General features: G+C 35.6%; 1 protein-coding gene across 1 annotated transcript in view; it reads right to left on the reverse strand.

The window, feature by feature from the left end:
- Positions 1–25,412, reverse strand: part of GABRB1 (gamma-aminobutyric acid type A receptor subunit beta1) — a 354,508-nt gene that overhangs the window by 180,205 nt on the left and 148,891 nt on the right. Inside the window, exon 4 of the mRNA XM_036417178.2 lies at positions 22,022–22,242. Within this exon, the coding sequence (XP_036273071.1) occupies positions 22,022–22,242 (221 nt within the window). The remainder of the gene's footprint in view (positions 1–22,021; positions 22,243–25,412) is intronic.

Below are 25,412 nucleotides of genomic sequence, written 5' to 3' on the forward strand. Positions count from 1 at the left end.
TCAGGAAGAAATAAGAAGTGAGACACATAACCATGGTATAGCAACGTAATAATTTTGTGGTAACAAGGTGTACCTCTAAGTCCTGACCTACTCTTTAACTACTCTAAAAAAATGTAATATTCAAAACTCCTGCATGTCTGGGATATTCTGATCTCATAATTACCTCCCTCCATCAGGACCATCAAGGCCACCAAACTGCAGGTGTATCATTGTGAAGGTTAAGGGAGGCCTCTGGGAGCCATGGCCAGTCATGCCATCTTGTATCCTTAAGTGTTGCAGATCAAGGAACAAAGCCAAGTCAATGTAACCACAGCTGAGTTATCATTTTATCTGACCCTTGAACCTGCATTTCTAAATTTGGCTTCTGTAGTCTGATGTAGTTCCTGGGAGTGCAAGAGCAGTTGTTAAAAGGAAACCAATTAAATTGGGCAAAGGACTGAGCTGAGCAGGGCTTGGCATTGCTTCAGTGTAGTGTTCAAAAGCTGTTCTACCACTAACACTTATGAGTTACAGTGAGTTGAATAAGATAAGATGGAAAAAAATTTTTATTGATTTTTTAAGGAAATCCAATCATTCCTCTATCCATCCAACCATTCATTCATTCATTTATTCATCTAGCCATTCACTTATTCAAAAACAATTACATGTTTACAATATACCCATTCTTAAAGAGATAGAGAAATGTATACATAGAGTCTTTGCCCTTACTAATCTGATTATTTATTGAGACATGAAACATCCTCACAAGACAGATGAAAGGTGTGGTAGTTATGATCAATGACTAAAACAATGACTGTTTTGGTAGAGTGATGGGCTTAGAGAGAGTGAATGATGAAGAATGTTTTTCTCCAATGTTATCTTCTGTCCAGGATTTGAAAAAAAGCAAGTAGATTATTAGAATGATCAAGGGTAGACACTAGTCTTCTGGAAACAAGAGAAGCTCCTAAAGTACACTGGGAATCACATTATTTGTAGCCAACCATCACATCCTGACTGAACAGGAGTCTAATGTGGGTGAACTGGGAATAACTAAGACCTGGAATAACTATTGAGAGCTTGTGGAGTATAGATGAGGATATTAAAATTTAAAAAGCAGGTAGACCAAGTGTACAGTTTTTTGTATGCTTTGGATACAAATGAAGTGGGAGGTCAAGGAACTAAAAAGTTCAGTGCCCTATACTATTATTTATTTAGATACAGAATTAATTAAATTGAAGATAAAATTAGATGAGAAAAAATGGAGTTATGTGAATTGTATAGAAAGTCAGCTATCACTTCTTGGTGATGGGAAGCAACAGCAGCAGTGCTTGAAAGGGGGTGGTATAGATAGATATCATAATTTCACTTATATGTGGAATATAAAACTGAACCTTGTAGACACAAGCAACAGTGTGTGGTTGCCAGAGGAAAGTGGGTGGAGGTGCTGGGTGATGAAAGGTGCCTAACATATGGTGATGGTCGATAATTTGATTTTGAGTGATGGGCATATGATGCAATATACAAATGATGTATCATAGTCATATACACTTGAAACTTAAGTGATCCAATATCATCCCAATCAATTTAGTAAAAAATACAAGTTAGAAACAAAGTAAAAAACAAAACAAAACACAGAGTGACTTGCTTAGAAGCAGCAATTGAGAAAAAGGATGATTTTATATAGCACTTCACTTCCAAAGTTTGATAGAACAAGTCATAGTAGGGCTCCGTGGTAGAAATAAATGGATAGAACTTGCTTTTGGATGCATAGCAGATCACATGTCCAGAAAAAATGTGGATGAGAAAAAACAACTTACATTTTTTTGCAACAACTTATTTATTATGTAGAACAATATTAAATGTTTAACAAGCGAGGACCAGAGAATTGTAACAGAATTCCACTTTAAACCTACTCACTGTGGAATGAAATAAGATTTTATTTCCTGAGTCAAATAATGTTTCCTATAAACATAAGAAACAAAATGTCTTTCTTTCTAAATATCAAGGGAACTCTATGACATGAGTATTACCACTTGTTAATTATGAGATTTTTCTAAAGCATTTGCTTATAATTTTTTTTTTTAAAAAGAAAGTATTTCTAATTCTTTATTTGAAAATCTTAATGTCATGCTTTATTTTCTGAGGTGTGAAACCATAAATCTCTACTTCTAATGTGTTCCTGCATCATACTATCCTGAAGTTTAAAAGGCATTACATTAATAGTAATCAATAACATACATGATTATCACCCTCCCTCCCCACAGAATACTCTAGAAATCTCTTTCACAATTGTCAGGGATATCCTAGGAAAAAGTCTCACATGTTACCTATGAACCAGTTCTTTTAACTTCCAGCACAACCAGGTCACTCACTTTTGGATGCAAAGTTACTAGTCTTCTAGTCATAGGATCTAAGCAAATATGGGGGCTCAAACTAAGCCTTCTGTGCACCAATTTACACGTGTGTGCCAAGTTACTGCTCTGGTTGGGGCCACTATCCTAGTTGCACTAGCTGCAGAGTCAAGGAAAAAGGTTGGAATCTTGGCCATCCAATCAGGGTCAGAGTCCTGAACTATATATCTTTATACAAGATATGGATATAGCCACTCCCCTCTGCAGGTTTGAGGCTGAAGCTTTCACAATCCTGCCCTACAATGAGGTCACTGACGTTTGCATTATCTCAGCATGTTTGTAGGAGTAATTTTCCTTGGAAGATGAGCTAATAAACAAAATTTACCAAACACACAGAGAAAATAAATACTGTGAAATCTTACACTTGAGAAAACAGTAATCATAATAATAACAGTCATAATAGCAGCTATTCATAAGCACCAATTATGTAACAGGCATTGTACTAAATGCTTCACATATATGTCTCATTACTGTCCTAACAACCCTAAGAGATAGACACTATTATTATTTTTGCCTTCTTATGACTGAGGAAACTGAAAGACTGCTACATTAAGTAACTATTCAAGAGAAGAAAGGCAGTAGGCTATGCAGCCAGAATTAGAACTATAGCATCCAATTCAGTGTTCATGCTCTTAAGTCTCCTCTGCTGCTGGGTGGTAGATGGAGTGGAACACAAAAAACAAGACACTTCACTCTTTTTGTCCAAATAGTAGCAAGTTCCTGTTTTTCTGTTTAACCATCTTTAATTTTTTGGTTATAACAGCATTTTGTCATAATTGTACATTGTATGTGGTGGTTTCTCAATAGTATTTATAGAGTGAAGGATTATTGCAGGCTCTTTGCAATAAGCAGGGGCATAGTCATCTCAGAGGCCAAAATCATTTAATTAGAATGATCTCACCCTCCTTGGTATGGCTCAGTTGTTGGAGCATTGGCTCATACACCAAAAGGTGGCAGGTTCAATTCCTGTTCAGGGCATATACCCAGGTGGCAGTGTCAATGCCTTGTTGGGGCACATGCAATGTTTCTCTCGCATATCAATGTTTCTCTGTCTATCTATCTATCTATCTATCTATCTATCTATCTATCTATCTATCTATCATCTATCTATCTATCTATCAATCATCTATCTACCAACCATCTATCTATCTTCTATCTATCCATCTATCAATTATCTCTATCTCCTTTCTTCTCCCTCTCTCTCTCTCTTCCTTCTAAAATAAAATAAAATAAAATAAAATAAAATAAAATACTAAAATAAACAAATTACCCCTGACTTTGACCAGCACACCAGTAGAAGTGGCCTGGTATTCTAATTCCAGAAGCAGTCTCACTGTCTGTTTTATTACCTGTGGTTCCTGTGATTTTGTTTCTAACTCCCCGCTAGCACAATAAGAAGCTTCCACTCTTGCAGTGGAGGGAAAATACAGTATATACAAAAGTAAGACAATACAACCTATGTTTCAGATACCCATCAGTGTCTCTGGTTTATAGAGGAGAATTAATATCCCCTTATAATCCAAACCTTAACAACTTGAATTCATGATCTTATCTTAATGGATAGATCCCAAAGTCCCAGTGGATGCACCATGATTTGGAGTCTAGGGTTCTTTGATTCCAATGCCCATTCTTGTCCCCCAAACAGAGTTAGGAAAAGGAAATAGGTAAATGCATAGACTAGTGAGCATTTAGGTGACTCTTCCCAAATATGTTATTGCAGTTGCTGAAGGTCAGGAGAAATTTCTCCAGCACCTTTCAGACTCAGGGTATTCCAGAGATAGATGGCCCTGTTAGCACACTTGTTTGACTGGACATTAGTTATCCACTTTCTTTGAAATATATCATGTAAGCTAATTATTTTGCTATTGTTTCCTTTTTACTTTTCTCAGATATTGAAAACAAGTAAAGCATCCATTTTGGAAAAAGTAAACGACGTAAGAGGATAGCCCATCATTCTCACAGTCATGAAGTAGTAATATTTCAAATTTTTGATAAAAAACAACTTGAAAGTAGAACCTAGGTAAAAACAACTTGAGAGAATAACGAAAAAAGCCACTCGTTATACTCTATTTTCCCCATATTAAACCATAAATGCTGCATTCAGCTATAGTCCCTAATTTTTTTAAGCTTCTCAGCAGAAACCAAACCTCTTGGCATCTCATTTGGCATGTATATTTCTAGATAAAAGACACAAAGGAGGCTGATCTTCAAAGACTGTATTCTTCTAAAAATGGCATTCCTCATTGCCCTTTTTATAAGAAGGTGAATAAAAATGATTCTATTTTTTTTTTTTTTTTTGCTTATATGGTTTCCTTGGTACAGAATTATCCTGTGACACACAGGACAAAGATACATAATACTTCAAAATAATGAGCAATAACAGAGTCTCCTGTACCAAGATAATGGCTTTATTCTTCTCTGGCCCCAATAATTCAATGACTCAAAAAACTCAGAGCACAGAAAAGAATGAAATTCTTCTTCATTGTCCAGCTTGAACAAACCTAAGGAAATTCTAAAGGGTTAGGAGCAGATATCATCAAAGGTAACCCAAGTGATTCTAAAAAGGCAATGAAAGAGCCTCCCATTAAATCTTGAAAGCAGCAGCACCTCCCAAGGAAGTGCAGTACCACTTTAAAGAGATAAATATTAACCCTCAGAGTAGTCGCTAAGACTAGAAATAGCTACCAGTTACTGGTGCTTACTATGTGACAGGCACTTTGCTACGCATTTTAAATGCATTTTTTTCATGTAATTATTTCAATAATCATGCTCCATTGGCCCTATTATGATCCTTTCAAAGACACTCTAGCATAGATGGGTAAATTGACATGTCCAAAGATAAAGAACTGACACACTGAAGAATTTTATGATTATTTACAAGGATGATCTACCTCCAACATCTATGATTTTAATCTTTATGAATAACATTTATGTTAGCTATATGGTAATGTAGTATTATTATACACCTAATAATCCATTTAATCAACCTCACACTCAGGGCCTGAATCCCATTTGCAGCATCTTTGATATCTGTGCTCATCTAAACTCTTTCTAAACATTCTGAGTAGTGGAGAGGCTGATGTGAGAAAAAAACATAACAAAATGCACAAATGAAGAAAACACTGCTCTTTTCACTTAACACACATTACTTCTTATAAAAACCTGAAAGAAAGATGAATATCACTACAGGCATCTTATTAATGAGGGAACTGAAGTTCAGAGAAGTTGAGTAACTGGCCCTAAGGCATGAAACCAGTAAGAGGTGGAGCCTGTTCTTCTGATTCTGAAGCTCAAGTTTACTTCTTTCCATCAGTCTACCTCTCTTTGAAGAGACACTAGTAACAAGGTAGTCATTCCATTTTTGAATATAAGATGAATATTTTGTACTTTACTCTTCACGTTAGATTCACAAAGATTAGCAAATGGAACTGACGTGAAAATCTCACATGTTTGTCATTGATCCTCTGTTGGAAGCAACACAAACAAGTATAAGCTTTCTTTGAAATTACAGACTTTCAAAATATTTCAGGTGAGTTGTACTTCTCCAAGGTAAATGAGTTCCTTCTCAATATTGCTCCTGTTTTCTTTAAATAGTATTTAAACCCATAGCTTCTCTTTTTCTCACATTTTTAAACATAAGCGACTATATTGGAGATCCAAGAGGGATAATCTTCAGAGCTTCTTCAGAGTTTCATTATCTGGATATGACAGAGTGCCAAGTTCTTTGTTATTTTAGTAATGCTTCTTTGGGTTTTCAATGTTCTCAAAATGTGAAATCCACAACTGAGAAAAATATTGTAGCTGAGATCTGACCTTGTGTGGAATCCTGTAGTTATCTTAAAATAGTCAGATTGCTTCATTTCAGATTCTGACTTTGTCACTTTGTCACAAGTTATTTAACTTGTTGGTACCTCCATTTACCCATTTTAAAATGAAAAAAATAAGAAGGAACACCTATCTTAAGAAGTCATTGTAATGCTTAAATGCTACCATCTCATATACCTGAGTATACTCCCACATGAATGGAATGATTATGTTTCTAAGGCTAAGCCTCCACTTGTGCAGTAGATCCCATATCTTCTTGCCCCATCTCTTCACTCTCTCCTGAATCATCAAATTGCTCTTCTCAAATGTATTTTTCTAAATAGAACACTGACCTGCCCCCCCCCTTTTTTTTTTTACAATTCCACTCCTCCATTTCTCTCCTGGATCTATTTCAGTTAATAATGTTTCCTCCCCCTTTACTATTACACTCAATGTGGTCATGTCAAAGTCACCAAGAACCCTCACATTATTTGTCTGATCAGCAACACTTGGGACAATGGATTCCTCTCACTCCCTTGAAGCATTGTCTTCATTAGGCTTCAAAGAACCACACTTTCCTGGTTTTCCTCCTACATTCACTGGCTGCTTCTTTTTAATTTCCAGTGTTATTGTTTTTTTTTTCTTTCCCTCTTTTTACCTCTAAATGTTGGAGGGACTTCTTTCTCTGTTGTGTCTCATCTCCATTCTTTCTATGCTAATTCCCTTAGTGATATTATCTAGTCACATGACTCTAAAGGCCATCTATATACGAATTATTCCAAATCCAGATCTCCCTCCTGGATCTCAAGTTTTTGAATCCAACTGCCAATCAACCTCTCCAATTTCATGTGTACAAACATTTCAAATATAATATCCCTCAAAGAGTGCTTAACTTATCCCTAAAATTATATTGTCCACAGTTTTCCCAACCTTGTACTTTCAGTTCCTCAGGTCAAAAATGTTAGAATCATTATTGACTAGCTTTTTTAATTTTATATCCTAAAATCCAAACTAAACACTGATTTAACTAAATGTCCTCTGAATAAGTAAAAGTTCTCTGAATAAGTTAATGTCCTCCTATAACATGTTAATTATCTTATTTTCAGTAATATCTAAATGATATTTGTTTTAATCATTCCAAAAAGAATATGATTGTCCTTACCTGAGAGGGTGGAAATAAGATAGAAGTTGAATAGTTCTTCTATTTGGCACTAGTAAGTTAATGGCACACCATCTAAACTAAGCAATAAGTATAAAAAATACAAATAAGATTAGAGTGCTAAAATGATGTCATTGAAGAGAAAATAAATTACTTCATTTGTGAGTTTCCTTGGCTAAAGTATTTTTCAACTGTCGTTTATAATACGTATTTATAATTATTTAATGAAGCATAAAAACTGTGTGTGTGTTACAACCAGTTTTTGATCAACAAATTTGTTCACAAGTTCATTTCCCACTCTTATTTATTTCCAATAATTAGTCACCTATAAGCTAACAATTTGCCACCATCTTGAATATTTAAACATGTGACCCAAGGTCCAAATGAAATTCTTAAAGAGAAGTTGTCAAAATATTTTGAAGGATAAGCTATTTCACAGGGAATTACTTTAAAGATAAGTAATCCTATGTAATAAAGGGGTAATATACAAATTGACAGAACAGTGGAATGGTCGGTCGTTATGATGTGTACTGACCATCAGGGGGCAGACGCACAACACAAGAGCTACCCTCTGGTGGTCAGTGCACTCCCACAATGGGAGCACTGCTCAGCCAGAAGCTCTGGGCTGAGCTCATGGCAGTATCAGTGGCATGAGCCTCTCCCCCTGGGGTGTGAGCTTAAGCCATCAATCAGACATCCCCCAGGGGCTCAGGATTGTGAGAGGGAGCAGGCCAGGCTGAGGGACTCCCCTCCCCCCATCCCCACTCAAGTGCATGAATTTCATGCATCAGGCCTCTAGTTAAAGATAAAGCCCTCTACCCATAAACTACAGAAAAATCTTAAGCATTTAAGATCAATCCCTTGCATGTAAGGGTTTCATTTTCATATAGGTTTTATTTTCATATAAGAGGTAAGCTTTCTCCTTAATATTTAGAAAATCTAAGTACAAAAGAGATATATTCAGGGAGATATGGTTAAAAGCAGTATTGAAGTTTGAAAGTAAATAAGTAAAATGCTAAATGTGCCATTTGCCTTGAATGTGCTAACTGTGGTACACCCTAAGGAAATGAGTATAAGAACTAAATTCTATTCTCAAAACAATTTTATTGTTTTTAGGGTGATGAGACTAACATATATTGGAGAAGACATTTTACAATTAAGTGCTAAATTGTAAAAAAAAATTCTAAGTGCTGAGTCACTACAGATAGAGAGAACTATGAGGGTTGAAATAGTTATATAAGATTTTAAGAGGTGATCTCTAAGTTTGGGTCTTGAAATCTGAGCAATGTACACTTAAAAAGAAAGGGGAAGACTTTCCATTGTTGAGTTAAAAAGAAAGGGAATGACTGGGTGGAGACTAGGAAATAAGAATCAGTGGAGTAATTAGGGAAAGTAAAAGGAAGCCCACATTTGTGTTGTAAGGCTTCATGGTTGAGCAAAGTCTTAAATAAGGCTGTGTAAAAAGGGTCGATCTAATTGTGAAGTGCCATGAATGTCTGGAGAAAAGTTTCTACTTGATGTGATGAGAAATTGAGAGTCAATAGTTTCCTGAGCAGGAAAGAGTCATGATGAAATATTGCTTTATTAAAATGAATCTGCTTGTAGGCTGCAGGACAGAATTGAAAGAAAAAAGATATTATGTCACATTTGGAGAAATTGAGTTAATAATTGTAATTTTAATCTCAAAATTTTCTTTCTTATTTTGGAGCCATTAATTTTTCCTTTTCATGTCTCAAATGTTTTTGCAAAACACTGAAAAGCTGGCAATCCCTGGGGCACATAGCTATCATTCTTGAGAGTAAACTATTCTTGAACCTAAAGAGATAATCTTTCTTGGTATTGTGCTTTTTTTTTTTTAAATTTTTAAATTTTTAATTTTATTGATTTTTCACAGAGAGGAAGAGAGAGGGATAGAGAGTTAGAAACATCCATGAGAGATAATCATCGATCAGCTGCCTCCTGCACACCCCCCACTGGGGATGTGCCCGCAACCAAGGTACATGCCCTTGACCGGAATCGAACCTGGGACCCTCCAGTCCGCAGGCCGACCCTCTATCCACTGAGCCAAACCGGTCCCGGTGGTATTGTGCATTTTTAATGACTAAGCTAGAAATATGCAAATACATATATAACATACTTAACTGACACTCATTTATTTTCAAGATTTCACTTCAATTATTAAAATATAATACAGTAATCTAGATACTAGAGCAATACATTTCTCCATCTTCAGTAATCCTTTGATATTTAGGAAGAACAAAGAACTCTGCTTTAAGCAACTTTATACAAATTCAAAAACATAACAGTAAGAATGTGAAGATTAAAAAAATAATATATAAATAAATAAATAAAAATAAAACAATTTATATTATTTGTTACTAGAGACTGGTGAATGAATTCATGCACATTGAAAAGAAATTAATTAGAAAGCAAGCGGTCAAACTCCTGCTCAAATTCCTGAGGGGACAATTTGCATATTAGCCTTTTATATAGGATTGTTATTGAACTGTTTATCACTACTTTCTGAATAAAGAAACAATGGATCTGGCAGTTGTATTAGCTCCAGCTTTGTGTGATTTCATTACAGGTTGGCTTTCCTTACAGGTTGGCTTTATGCCAATAGCTCCATTCTTGTTTTCATTAAAAAGAAAAAAAAGTTTAGAAAAGACAAAATTAAAATTTTCCTAGAAGGTATAGAAAAAACAAGTACTAATTCTCTGGACAAAAAGCTGCTCTTTTGATAGAACTGTCTATGTCCTGAAAAGAAAAAAGCATGCTTTAATTGTATAAACAGTACTCTCTGTTGCAAACTGGCCGGGGGTGCGGGGGAGGGGTGGTATGTAGGAAAACATTTTTTCTCCAAAATGTTTTGTGGGGCCAAAACCGGTTTGGCTCAGTGGTAGAGCGTCGGTCTGCAGACTGAAAGGTCCCAGGTTCGATTCCGGTCAGAGGCATGTATGTTGGTTGCGGGCACATCCCCGGTAAGGGGTGTGCAAGAGGCAGCTGGTCGGTGTTTCTCTCTCCTCGATGTTTCTAGCTTTCTATCTCTCTCCCTTCCTCTCTGTAAAAAAATCAATAAAAATATATTAAAAAAATGTTTTGTGGGTTGAGACACTCAAAAGAATGCGACATTAATTCTAGTAAATTATGGTACTTATTATTTAGATACAAGAAGGCAATATTAAATTTACTGCAAACATATACTATTAACCCCAATTAGTTTACTTGGGTTGATATAAAAAATATGTTAATATTTTTCTAAAACATCTACTAATAGCCATATTTATTGTTGGCTACATTTTTATTGATTTCAGAGAAAGAGGAAAGAGAAGGAGAGAGAGAAACATTGATGTGATAAGCTGCTTCAGATGCAATTAAGCCCACAGCCTAGGCATGTGCCCTGACTGGGAATTGAACTTTCCATGCATTGGACAATGCTCAACCAACTGAGCAACACAGGCTAGGGATTTCTTACTATATTCGAATGGCACATATCTTTCCAGAAATCTTCCATGATATTTCTGTTCTAAAATAGACTATTGGTTTCATAATGATGATGGGACACTGAATGAACCATAAGCATCATATTCCATCAATTGCTCCAAATCTGAAAGTTATGATGTCATAATACTTAATAATAAGAAGTAGCAGCAGGTTTAGTATTACCTCTAAAGAGAAACCAAGGTGAAATTTTAGGTCTAAGAAACAGTCCCTGGTTTTCCTTTGATATATTGATACAATATTAGGAGCTGAATTGCAATATAGCCAACTGGTGGCTTCAAGGGTAGCCAATTCACAATCTAGGATACCTAATGCTAAAAGGGAATTTTAGCTAATTTTTATTTGGTGCCCCAAGAGGTTAGTAAAGAAAACTTGGGCCTTTATTTTGATAATGCTCATTATTATGTCATTAGCACATATTTATTATCTATAATACATATACCACAAGTTTTACAGAATATAAGTCAATGTTCATCAGACTCTTACAATGTGTCAAGAATGTTGTAAGGATTCCAAGATGGTAGACTGGAGGATGGCAGTGAGGGAGAGAGTGTGTGTGCAGGAGGGAGCAAAAGGGGAGTGTGTGGACGTGTGGTGTGATGTGTGTGTGTGTCTGAGTGAGGGACGGCTGTAACACTCAGGAACTTCAGGGGCTGGTGGACCAGGCTTACATAGCTGGGCAGCCTCTGCTACTTCTATAATATCTACCGGAGTGCTGGCTCTGCTGCAGAGGCCACACCACTCCACACCACAGCCCAGCTTCAACTCCACTCAGGGGACCCTAGACACTACTCGGAATTCTACAGCCACTCTGGCCAGGGACCTGCTGCTAAGTCACAGACATCGGGACTCGCAGATGACATGATATTGTACATAGAAAACCTCAAATATTCCATTAAAAAACTACTAGACTTAATAAATAATTTTGTCAATGTACATAATTACATAAGTACATAAAATTAACATCCAGAAATCTATGATTTTTTTATACATCAATAATTAACTCACAGAAAGAGAAACTAAAACAACAACAACAAAAAACCCCAAGCAAACCAAAAACAAAAATCAATCCTATTTACCACTGTAACAAAATAATTAAGAGACCTAGAAATAAAATTAACCAAGGAGGTATAGGATCTGTACTCAGAAAAATACAGGACACTGAAAAAAGGATAAAGGAAGACATAAACAAATGGAAGAATATACTATGTTTATGGATTCATAGAATCAACATCATTAAAATGTCCATACTACCCAAAGCAATTTATAGATTCAATGTAATCCCCATTAAAATATCAATGGCATACTTCAAAGACCTGGAACTAACTCTCCAAAAATACATCTTGAATAAAAAAGACCCAAAGAGCTGTAGCAATCCTGAGAAAGAACAAAGTTGGAGGGATCACAATACCAGATATCAAGCTATACTACAAAGCCACGGTTCTCAAAACTGCCTGGCATTAGCACAAGAACAGACATATATTTCCATGGAACAGAACAGAGAACCAGAAGTGGACCCAAGCCACTATGCTCAATTAATATTTGACAAAGGAGGCAAGAGCATTTAATGGAGTTAAGACAGTCTTTTTTAATAAATAGTGTTGGGAAAATTGGACAGATACATGCAATGCAATGAAAAAAAAAAAAAAGAAACTAGACCACCAAATTACATCATACACAAAAATAAACTCAAAATGGATAAAGGACTTAAATGTAAGATGGGGAACCATAAAAGTGTTAGAAGAAGCCATAGGCAGCAAAGTAGCAGACAACTGTAGTAGCAATATCTTTATTAATGCAGTTCCTAGGGCAATAGAAACTAAGAAGAAAATAAACAAATAGGATTATATCAAAATAACCACCTTCTGCACAGCAAAAGGAACCATCAATAAGCCAACAAGAAAGCCCACTGCATAGGAGAACATATTCGTTATCTCTGATAAGGGTTTAATCTCCAAAGTTTATAAGGAACTCATATAACTTAGCAAAGGGAAGATAAATAATCCAATGAAAAAATTGACAAAGGACCTCAATAGATACTTTTCAAAAGAGGACATAAAGAAGGCCAAGAGACATATGAAAAAGTCACTAATCATGCGAGAGATGCAAATCAAAACAACAATGAGGTACTATCTCACACCTGTCAGAACAGCTATCATCAATAAATCAACAAATGGCAAGTGCTGAAGAATATGCAGACAAAAAGGAACCCTCATGCACTGCTAGTGGGAATGCAGACTGGTGCGGCCACGGTGGAAAACAGTATGGCATTTCCTCAAAAAATTAAAAATGGAAATGCCATTTGACCTAGTGATTCCACTTCTAGGAATATATCCCAAGAAAATAGAAACAGCAATCAGAAAACAGCAAACAGCACCCCTATGTTCATAGCAACACAATTTACAATAACTAAGATTTGGAAACAGCCTAAGTGCCCATCAGCAATAGAGTGGATTATAAAATTGTGATACCCATGGACGCAAGACAATGGGGGGTGAGGGCACGTATGGGAGTGGGGTGGGGCGGCAATGGGAAGATACATATACAGGTACATATACCTTAATCAATAAAAAAATAAACAAAAAATAATAAATAAATAAAATCAGGAAAAAAAAAATAAAACTGTGATATATCTACACAATGAAATACTAAGCTGCTATAAAAAAGAAGGAATTCTTACCATTTTCAACAGCATGGATGGAACTGGAGAGCATTATGCTAAGCGAAGTAAGCCAGTCATAGAAAGATAAATATCACATGATCTCACTCATTTGTGGAATATAATGAACAACATAAACTGATGAATAAAAATAGAACCAGAGTCATAGAAGCATAGAATAGTCTGTCCAACCTATGAGGGAAGGTGGGGGGTGAGAGGATAAGAGATCAACCAAAGAACTTGTATGCATGTGTATGAGCATAACCAATGGACACAGACGGGGGTGACTGGGAGGGGTGAGGGCATGTGCTGGGGTTTGGGGGTGTCCAGGGAGAGGTCAATGGGGGAAAAAGGAGACTTATGTAATACTTTAAACAATAAAGAGTTTAAATTAAAAAATAGAATGTTGTAAATCCTTTGTTGCTATTAACTTATTTAATATCCTATAATAAGCAGCAACCTTTATATCTCAATTTACAAGTAAGGAAAGATCACTCTACATAGAACATGGATAATCATTTTTACATTTTAATAAAATTTCTAGCTTAAATGTACTTTATTCTCTATTTTTTAAAATAATGTTTTTATGTATAAGACTAATAAAATCATCCTTTAAATTTTTTGTATGCATTTATATATACAAACACACACATTCATATATACTTAAGTAAAATAAATAAATAAATAAATATTTTAGATAAAATACAGTTGTGGCAAAAAACTCATGAAAGCAGTGCTAAAATACCAAAGTTGAAAATGATGGTTTAATGGAATGAATTGAGAATCATGGAGTAGAATACTTTTTAAAATTCACAGACGGTTGTCAAAACCTAATACACCTTCTTGGAAGTAGTGTCGTTTGTAATACTATAGCTAGGTTCTAAGATTCACAGCACATTATCTAACATATTTGGTTTACCTTTCTTTATTGTTTTTTCCTTCCTTTCATCTTCCTTCCTCCATTCCTTCTTTCAGCTTTTCCCTCCCATTATTTCCTTCTATCCTGAGAGTTCACGTTGGTGTTATTCCACAGACTCATGAAGGTTATGAACTTGAGGGGCTGTGGCTGTTTTCCAAATAAATTATGGTTCATCTTTTACTTAATTTAATTTCAGTTACATATCCATGAGTCACATAACTACACAACAGCTATAGAAGCTGCATAATTATTTAAAATGCTCATTTTGTAGTTAAAGTAATCATAATTTTATAATGATCAAAAGAACGCCTTAACAAGCATTATTTTGTAACAAACCTTTTCATATATAAATAAATGAATAAAAAACATCTATAACAATAAAAGCATAATATGCTAATTAGACTGGACATCCTTCTGGATGACCTTCCGGAGGAAGCCACATGGCAGGGGCCAAGGCAGAGGTGGCCACCATGGTGTTGGGGGCTGAGCCCCTGGCATGAATTCTGTGCATCTGGCCTCTATTAAAAATAAAATCTTTGAGAGACAAAAGTATAGTCCTTTCACTAGAGAACATTTTAAATAGCTCTTTCTGTACTTCACTGATGAAACTCTACAATATATAATAAGTCAACCACAGTGTGAGAGGAATAACAATACTGTCCTCTTTGGTGGGGGAATTGTAAAGATAGTCTCCAGGCGTTCTTTCTAATAAAGTGAGCTATCTATTCTTTATGCATGACCCTTTTTTTTTCCTTCTTCCATTTGAAGTAAAAGTTTCTTTCTCTTAACAGGATGCATTTATCAATATCAGCCAGCCCTCCTCTGCAAACACTGCACCAAACCCCATATTTATTCTCAACAATAAACAATATTTTTGCCCAACATCTCACAGAAAGCCCCGTGAGATCTGACCAGAACTCTTGAATATAATAGTAACTGCCTCTATACAGGGAAATTCTGTAGGGAGAGATAAATAACTTTTTTTCAGGGTGTACAATCAATGTAGAGAGCTAATATAAACACTTAAAAACCCCCAAACTACTTTTAAAATCAACACTGCAGGCTTCCTTTCGGATCTGTATTCTCAAAATCATTGTTTTTCCTTTTTTTTCTTTGCTTTATTATGAAAACCAAGACAAGATGAGATGATCCTTCAAGGAAGAGTGGAAAACTCTTTTATATTCAGTAAAGGTAGCTATTGTTTTGTTTTCATGTACAACCCATAGTCAGGCACTGTAAAGAACATCAAAATATTGATTCAGAGTAGAGCTCAGTAAGCAATGTGGTAGGGAGTTCTCACGCCCATCAGGCCACAGGTTTCTGGTAAAATTAGATATATTTCTGAATGCAGAAGCTTAGAAGGTTCTCTTTGGAATTTGGAGTCATGAGTATGTGCTAGAGAACCTGACAAAGTTGTGTACATTTTTTAAAAACTCACCCACTTGGCAGAGCTAGTCCCATTTATTATGCTGTGCACCGTCTGCAATTATTTTCATTTCTCTAATAGTGAGAAGCAAAAGCATCATATAAGAACAACCGCCTTCCTAGAAATGAACTTCAGGGAAGGAACACACAGGACAGTACTAAGCTGCTTTGTGCAAATGTTAAGGGTATAAACGGAAATAAGAAGACTTGGGTTAAAACTCTGCTTCCAACTTTTATGGTGGCTTTGCAAAATCGTTTACAAAGTAAAAACTAGTGGGTGTACAATGCTACCTTCTAGCAAAGGTGGGAATAGACATATATGTGTGTTAAAACGGAGGTAAAAATCTCAAAACAAATAAAAATGCTTACCTTTGGGGAAGGCAGGGAATGGAAGAGTGGTGAGGGCAGCAAAAGAGGTAAGACTTTGTTTTACATTTTGACTTTAGAACCATGTAAATGTTTTATATAATTATTAAATTAAGTTAACTTAATTTTAAAACTCCAAATCAAAAGCAAAATGAAGTAAACTAGTAGATTAGCATTGCAGGAAAGAGCTATTGTAAACTGAAACTTAAAATATAACTTCAAACATAGTAACTCTACTCAATATCTGTAATGTGATACATCCTAAAGACAAAAAAAAGAAAAAGACTGCAGAGAAATCTTAACCTCCTTTTGGTAATCACATCACTAGTAACAATAATGTTGGTATTATTATTTAAAAGCTATTATGAATAATATATATATATTACTGTATATATGAATTATATATATATAATTATATATAAAAATAATATATATAATATATATGAATTATATATATATATGCATGAGCTCATAATATATGAGCTCATGCATATATTATGTATATTTAATAGGATAAAGTAAATAAATAAGCATGTTAATATATTAAGAATCAATATTTTTAATGGAAAAGAAACAAAAATTAAGACAAAGAAGTTCACTAAAAAGCTCTGTAATTCTAAACTTGAGTTGGAAACACAGTATGAACTCATGATGTATCTTCTCAATGGATGGTTATCTTACATTTAACTCTCACACAAAGAGTGTGCAAGTTGGTGTAACAGAAGATAAGGAAACTATCAGAGGCAACTGGGGTCATGCTGAAAGAACTCAGGAGCCAATTTAAAGGGGCTTCCCCTGGCCAAAGGTAAGACAGAATGAAAATAAAAACTAACAATAGCTACAGTGGTTGGAAACAGACATACCTGTTTTATAGCATGTGACTTCATAATGATAAACACACACACAAACAACAAAATGCCAAACCTGAGTGATCACATTTGTGGGTTTTTGGGAAACAACTTATTAATTTGAAAACTGCTAAATGAGGGAGAATAATCAAATACGGATCCTATCTTCATTATACCAACTTTACCTCAGGATTACCCAATAACTGATGAGGAAGAGTTCATCTTTAGAGAATAATTTAGTTAATAAATAAAGAAGGAATGATAGATCATTGTCATTTTGCAAACTCTAAATAAGTTTAGGGACAGGTTGTCGGAGGCTGCTAAAATTGTTACTGCTATGGCCTGAATTGTGTTCCACGAAATTCATATATTGAAGTCCTGACCTCCAGTACCTTAGAATGTGACCTTATTTGGAGATATGGTCTTTGCAGTGGTAATCAGGTTAAGGTGAAATCCTTAGCATGGGCCTACTATGACTGGTGTCCTTATAAAAAGGCGACACAGAGACACCCATAGAAGGAAGGAGATCTGAGGCGACACAGGGAGAGGTCATTACAGGGCAAGGAGAGAGGCCTGGAACAGATCCTTCCCTCATAGCCTTCAAAAGAAACCAACCTGGCAGCCTCCAAAACTATACATTTTGTGACACTTTGTTATAGCAGCCACAACAAATGAATACAATTACATACAAATTAATGGGGTCATTACAATAGATATATCAGATTATTAATGCCTAAATCTCCTCATCAAGTTTCAGATTACAAAAAGAGATCTATCCAGGCATTTGTGTCTCCTGATAGGAGTGCACAATGTGGCTTGGGAAGCAGTCTTGCCAAAACACAACATAATAACTAATGTAAGTCTGTCCAAGTCTCAGATGTAGGAAACAGAGGAACACATTTACAACAAGGAGATGTAATCATAAAATAGCATGATTTAAAAATAATTCCAGGGGGATTAAAGGAATCAGACACATTAAGAGTAAAAGAGATTTCAGGTAATTCGTCAGATTACAGTAGTGCGTATATCCGTTTGGACCTATCTCAGAGGGAAGGTAGGGGGTGGATAGGAAGAGATCAACCAAAGAACTTGTATGCATATGTGCATAACCTATGGACACAGACATAGGGTGGTGGAGGCCTGGGGTGGGGAGGGCAGACTAGAAGGGGTCATTGGGGAAAAAAAGGGGTAACATATGTGATACTTTTAACAATAAATATTTTTTTAAAATTTAAAAATGAAAAGTAAGTAATAAAATTTGAGAGAGGTAAAGTTACTTTAGATTTCCTAGTATTGGTATCCATAAAAGTAGCATAAAATAGTATACAGTTCACAGGGTTATGGTAAAGATTACATATAACAGTATCAGTAGAGTACTTAGCATAGTGCCTGAGGCATTATGAAGTTTCAATTATTTATTTAGGTGATAGTTAAAATGATGTGATAAGAACATCTTACTGTGCCTGCTTATAGTGTGTTAGTGTGTGCAACACAAGTTCACATGCGTACTCTGCAACACACTTACTGTTTACCAGTGTGAGCTAGTATTTGGTTGGAAGGTTTTTACTACCAATTCCACTGCCCAGTCTCACACATACCCTCAAAACCATCTGGCTCTGGGCTCACATTTGCTAGAAGCTGCAAAAAAGAAGCATTATGGGACTTTGAAAGAAAAGCCAAGGCCAGGGTTTGGAAGGAAATGGAAATAAAAAGGTAGTTATGCCACTAAATGTCTTCCCAGAATTAAGTCGTCCCATGCCTGCCATTTTCATGGAAAGATAAACACAGTCTTTCAGCACTTATAGGGCTAGGCCTTGGGGAAAATCAGTATTTCCAGCCAGCTGGATCATGTTTGGACAAGAGGCAGAACACATCTGGTCATTAACAGCAATGATTGCTCTTTTGTTAAAGTCTTCATTTAGATATAAGAAATGTTGCAGCTGATAACTATCTTGAGTTAGGGGACCACATCCTACAAATTTTCATTTCGATTTTTCAAACATTGATTTGGTTTGAGAGAGGGTATACAAAGGTTAATGAAATAGAGTTCACATTTTCAACAAATACAATTCTGTTTGCATCACAGAAAGATAGAATATTATTAGAAGGTTACAAACAAATCTCATGGGCCTTTATGAGATTAAAGTGAAGTAAGGTATCAAATGAGAGAGAGAGTTTTTTATCTGGTTAGGAAGATTGCAAAAGTCCTTGTGGAGAAAATAGAATTTGAGAAAGGCTTAAAAAGATAGTAAGGAAAAAGCAGTGAAGTGGGGGGAAAGTCTTTGGGGATAGAAAGGGGAGTACATATCACTAGGGCTACAGGTTGCCACATAAAATTCAACTTGCTCAGTTAAATCTGAATTTCAAATAAATAGCAGTAGTTGTTTGTTCTTTTTTTGTTTTGTTTTTTAGTATAGATATGATACATGCTATATTTGGGACATATTTAAAATGTCTTCAGAGAAATAGTAAGTTGTTTTTAAAGGCTTAGAGGAAGAAAATGGGCAATAATGAGGGAAAGATACTTCAGTTATACATAGAGGGTCTTAGATTCCACACTGAAGACTGAAAACATGCTTTTTATGTGGACTATGGAAAACATTTTTAGTATGGCAGTGATATGATCTGACACACACTAAAGGAAAAATAAAGTAGCAGTGATGAAAAGGGGAAAAACTGAGATAAGAAATTGGCCAGGAAGTGACATACAGGGAGGATACTGAATTATTTAGGCAATGGGAATAGTTTGGAAATATGGATGGTTGAGAGAGTAAAAACAGCAGATTGAATCTCAGGAATAAAAGAGATGTAAAGTCAAAGATGCTGCATTTATGCCTATTGACGAGGGTGATAATGATATTGTTAGCCCTGGGAAAGGAGTACGATGGAAAAACAGATATGAAATAGGGGTCATGTCAGGAGGACCTGGCAGGGCATCCAGATACAGATGCTTAGTAAGCAATTATAAATATTTTTCTGTACTCAGTGATCTTGAGATTTTAGACATTTAAGCTGTTAAATTAATGAGTTGGACACTATTAGAAACAACAGAGGAACAAGTGACTGAATAGCAATGAGACAGAAGAAGAAGAATGTAATAATTGGGTTGGGTCTTGGAAATCCTTAAGTCGAAGTAAGTCATCACCAATTATTCAGAGAAGTCAACAGTGTAGACTAAAAATGGTGCTGTGAATTATTGTAAACGCTGTTTTAGGAAGGTAACATGGATGACGGCCACCATGGTTTGGGAGACTGAGGAGTAAATGGGTGATGAGGAAGTAGAGGAAATCAAAGGAGGGGTGCTCCAAGATAACACAGAGGCAAGAGCCAATAGAGAGGGAAGACTGGAGAATTTAGTAAAAAAGTCTGAAAAGAGTGTGCAGCAATAAGATTAAAGATAGCCAACCACTAGGGTAAGTTCACAAGTTTCATCACAGATTTATTTTTTCCACTTCTATATTGTTTGGAGGTATTGGTGAATGTACAGACATGAGTTGTAGGATTTCGACCGTTAATAAGAGTTTTAGCTCCAAGTCAATGGTGTGAGGAAGAATTTTTAAGGAGGCTGATAAATACTCTAAAATAGTAGGTAAATTTGAGGCTGAATGAGTCTCTGGAAGTATAGCTTTGATCAGTCTTTCAAAGGGATCACAAAAGATGACAAAAAGTATTAAATAACCACTATTCTACATATCCTACAATAATACTAGTATGTCATAATTTTGATATTTCATAAAACTGACAGTTAATTTAAATTTTAGCCTAAAACTGTAGCTAAAAGGACCCCTATTACATGAGGGTTAATAATAGACCTCTATAATTGTATGATACCTCTTTTCTACTTGATTCTCAAAGATATAAAGAATTGAAACAAAATCCACTATGGTATAAAACATTGCTGATATAAATTAAACATAATCTAACTAAATGTAGACCTATTATGTTCATTGATTAAGACTTTAACATTTTAACATGTCAATTCTCCCCAAACTGTCCTACAGATTCAATGCAATCTTGATAATAATCCTAGCAATCTATTTCAGTAGGCAGATGTAAAGGACCTTTAATATCCAAAGCAATCTGAAACAGTAAGTACAAAGTTGTGGGACTTGACTTGGTGATTTAACATAGCGTTATGGCAATGTAAATATTGTGAAACTGCCTAAGGATGGACAAGTAGAACAATAGAAGAGAAGAGAGCCTAGAAATAGACTCCTAATTATTCAGTCAAAGGAATCAATAAGTCTTGCTGGAACAACTGGATAGCCATATGGAAAAACTGTATCTCAATTCCTATCTCATATTTAATAAAAAATTAACTCAATATGAATCATATGCCTAGATATACAAGTTACAACATAGATATGTCAGGGAATAAAACCATGTTGGACATGTGCTGTGGGGTGGGGGTGGTTGGGGAGAGAGGTCAGTGTTAGAAAAAGGAGACATATGTAATACTAGGTATAATACTTTAAACAATCAAGAGTTTATAAAACACACACTTTGGATCTTCTCAAAGTCACCAGAAATATTGTCTTACTTCTTTAAAATATTGTTACCCAATTCCCTTTTATAATTAAGTAGTTATACTGAATACTTAGTACACAGTTCAGTCTGGGTGGCTCTGAGATAATTAAGCAATTGGTGAAAAAAAATCAATAACTTCTACAATAACCTAGATGTGAATTCTGTCTGGCAAAGACATTTTTATACTACTGTTTGTTTTTTAAAGTTTAAGACAAATAATTCACTTACCTTCAATGGACAAAGTTGCCTAGATTTAACTCAAATGATTCCAAAAGAGATGTTCTGGTCTTTAATATAATTGCATTATATAGATAAAACATTGTATGTATTTTCTTATTTGCTTCTCTCCCCTCTGCCCATTTCCTCAAGAGAGAAACATAAAATACAACAACAATAATAAAACATGCAACACAAGCCACTTACCGGAGCCCATACAGAACTGTTCCGTCCGGATGCAGCCGGATCATCCGGTTTTTCACTGTAACCCCATGCACAAATGACTTCTTGTCATTCAGAAAGTATGTATCTGGTACCCAAAGTTGGTCAGCTACCCTGTTGTCTAGCGTGAGGTTTAGCGGGACTCCAGAATAAGAAAGTCTTTTGTCTTTCCAAGACTGCTGAAAATACATGGTGATTGTATAATCCTGTGAAATAAAGGAAACAAAAAAAAATGTACTGTCATCAACATCATCAATATCATCATCATCTGAGGCGTTTTGTTAAGAACATGATAGCTTGTGGTATTGTGAATGCCCAGAAATACATGGTCCTGTCCTCCTGTCCCTTAAGATGATACATTTGAGTATCCTCTTACAAAATGTCATTATACATTTGAGTATAATGACATTTGCACCTCTAAGCATAAGGCAACCAATAGGTTAGAAGTGCTATAGCAATAATTAAATGCATGCACAGCCATTTCCACCAATATAGGGGGAAAAACATTTAATTGAATTTTAATATTTGACATTAAGGTGATGATATCATGGGGAAGGTCAAAAAGGAAAATTATACAGAGCCATGTTCACAAAAATAAAACTCCGAATATTATATCTACTACAATGTTTGGAGAGAATGTTTGCTAAATAATAACTAAAAATGTATGCACATAAAAGGAGAGGGTGATTTGCAAACTGTGAATGCCTTTTGAATAAATACTGCTGTTTGCCTTATGAAGATTATTAATTCCATTATCTTAATCTTTCTAGTAATGTCAACTTGTCTAATAGTCCTGAAAGATAGTTTATGAAACACATTGGATGGAGATGTTTATTTGGCCTGAGAAAGACATCAGTGGTGGAATTCATCACTTCTCCTACCCTCATCCATGCTTTGTTTCAGGAATTTGTTTGAGGTCAGAAATAGGTTTGTACTTGAGTTTGCTTTCTCACCTCCTATAAAAGGTTACACTAAAAATTATAGAAAGAGAATAACTATTTCAGATCTGTAGTTGTCTGTTTTTATATTTCTTGGTTTTATTCTTTTTTTAAATTTAGAGAGAGGAAAGGAGAAAGGAGAGGTGGGGGGAGAGGGATGGAAGGAAGGAAGGAGGGAAGGATAAGGGAGGGAGGAGAGAGAGGGAGAAAGGAAGAGAGGGAGGGAGGGAGGGAAGAAGGGAGGGAGGGAGGGAGGAGGAGAGAGAGAGAGAGAGAGAGAGAGGAGAGAGAGAGAGAGAGAGAGAGAGAGAGAGAGGAGGAGAGGGAGAGGGAGGAGGGAGAGGGAGAGGGAGAGGGAGAGGGAGAGGGAGAGGGAGAGGGAGAGGGAGAGGGAGAGGAGAGGGAGAGGGAGAGGGAGAGGGAGAGGGAGAGGGAGAGGGAGAGGGAGAGGGAGAGGAGAGAATATGTGTGAGAGAAGCACTGATTGGCTGCCTTCCTCAAGTGCCCAACTGGGAATAAAGTCTGCAACCAGGGTATGTGCCCTGACTGGAAATCAAACCTGCCACCCTTGGTGTATGGAACAATGCTCTAAAATGAGCCACACCAGACAGGGTTAAAGAAAGCCATTAATACTAATGATAGTTGTCCATTAAAAAATATAACTGGTAGCATTGAAATCACAATGTTGGTGTACTGCCATTGCTTTACAGAGTGGTACCTACACTACATACAATTCACTAGTTGAGAAACATTGACTCACATCATGCCTCACATGTAGGAAAACTGTACTTTATCTAGATCTCTAAATGGATATTTATGCATGTCTTAAGAATAACACAATATTCAGTCTGAATAACGAGTTCTAGTGTCCTTTAACCATTATATTTAAGAATGCTTACACTATTTACTCAGAAGCCATCTTGCAATAATTCAAAGCTCTTATTTTTTGTTCAATGACAAGGATATGTGCTATTTGCTATTAATCATGCAATATTCCCTTTAAAGTTCTAAAAGTTCCTTTCACCTTACCTTCAATTACAAAGGAACCCCCAGATTAATACAAATTCTCTTGTTAATTGCTATAACTCTCATCAAATTCTTTACATCCTACTTTTTCTGAGGGAAATGAATTATAAAAATACTGGATCTTAGATTCCAAAATACCTTGATTCTAAGATCTACCACATGCAGAGTTATGTAACCACGACCAACTAACCTAATCCCTTGTATTTTGAATGCCTCATTTTAAGAATAATAGCATTTTACTAGCCTATTATGAGCATTACTTGGGAAAATTATGGTGAAGGTACTTTAGAAACTATAACATGCTACACAAATATTATCTTCAAAATTGTTCATTGCTATTTAAAGATTTATGTTATACTTCTAAGTTACATATTCATAAGCATTTCTATTTTTAAAGAGATGTGTATTAAAGTACTTGTAGACAGAGGACATCTTTGAACATGAAAATAAGCAACCGACTGTGATCAATTGTAAGTTTTTGGTGTTGGTTTCTTATTTGTAATTCAGCCAGTGTAAGAAAAGTAATAACTAGCCAAAGACATTTTATTGTAAATTTTGCGATAGAAATTAGAATGATCAGCAATAGTATACATGTTTCAATGTGGGGGGACGGTGGTGAGAGGAGGTGGAGGAGTGTTTAGGGGTATAAATGGTGATGGATGGAGACTTGACAGTGTACAGATAATGTGTTATAGAATTGTGCACCTGAAATCTGTGTAATTTTGTTAACCAATGTCACCCTAATAAATTCAATGAAAAGGAAAAAAATACTCATGCTAAATATCCATAAACTTCGAGAATCTCATGAGTGCTATGAAGGATTTCCTCAGAATAAGATCATGAAGTAAAATTCTTACTCCACATTTTCCTCAGTAGTTTTAATGTGTACTGGGGAAACAATTATTATTGTCAAGTATGAAGGATTATAATGACAAAATAAAAATATAATAATATACTAGTACACTATAATTAAAATATAAGTTTGTGGTAAGTAAACATTGGAGAGTGAAAAGGAAAAAATAATGTAAGCAGGTGTAATCTCTGCATAGATTTAAATGTGTGTGTGTGTGTGTGGGGAAGAGTGGGGGTTTGTGAGTGGGTATAGATCTTCCCTTCTCTTTCTGGAAACTGTTTTGTTTCCTGTGTAGAGAAAGAACTATACACCAGTCAGAGAAAGATAAATATCGCATGATCTCACTCATTTATCCTATATAATAAAAGCCTAATAAGCTAAGTGTCCTTTGATCTGGTGTCCGGTGGACTGTTCAACCAATCAAAGGTTAATATGCTAATAATATGCTAAGGCCACTCAACTACTTGCTATGATGTGCACTGAACACCAGGGGGCAGATGCTTCGACCAGTAGGTTAGCTTGCTGGTGGGGTCTGGCCGATTGGGACTGAGCGAGATGG

The sequence above is a fragment of the Pipistrellus kuhlii genome, unplaced genomic scaffold, assembly GCF_014108245.1.
Source record: "Pipistrellus kuhlii isolate mPipKuh1 unplaced genomic scaffold, mPipKuh1.p scaffold_m20_p_1, whole genome shotgun sequence".
NCBI classification, from domain to species: domain Eukaryota; kingdom Metazoa; phylum Chordata; class Mammalia; order Chiroptera; family Vespertilionidae; genus Pipistrellus; species Pipistrellus kuhlii.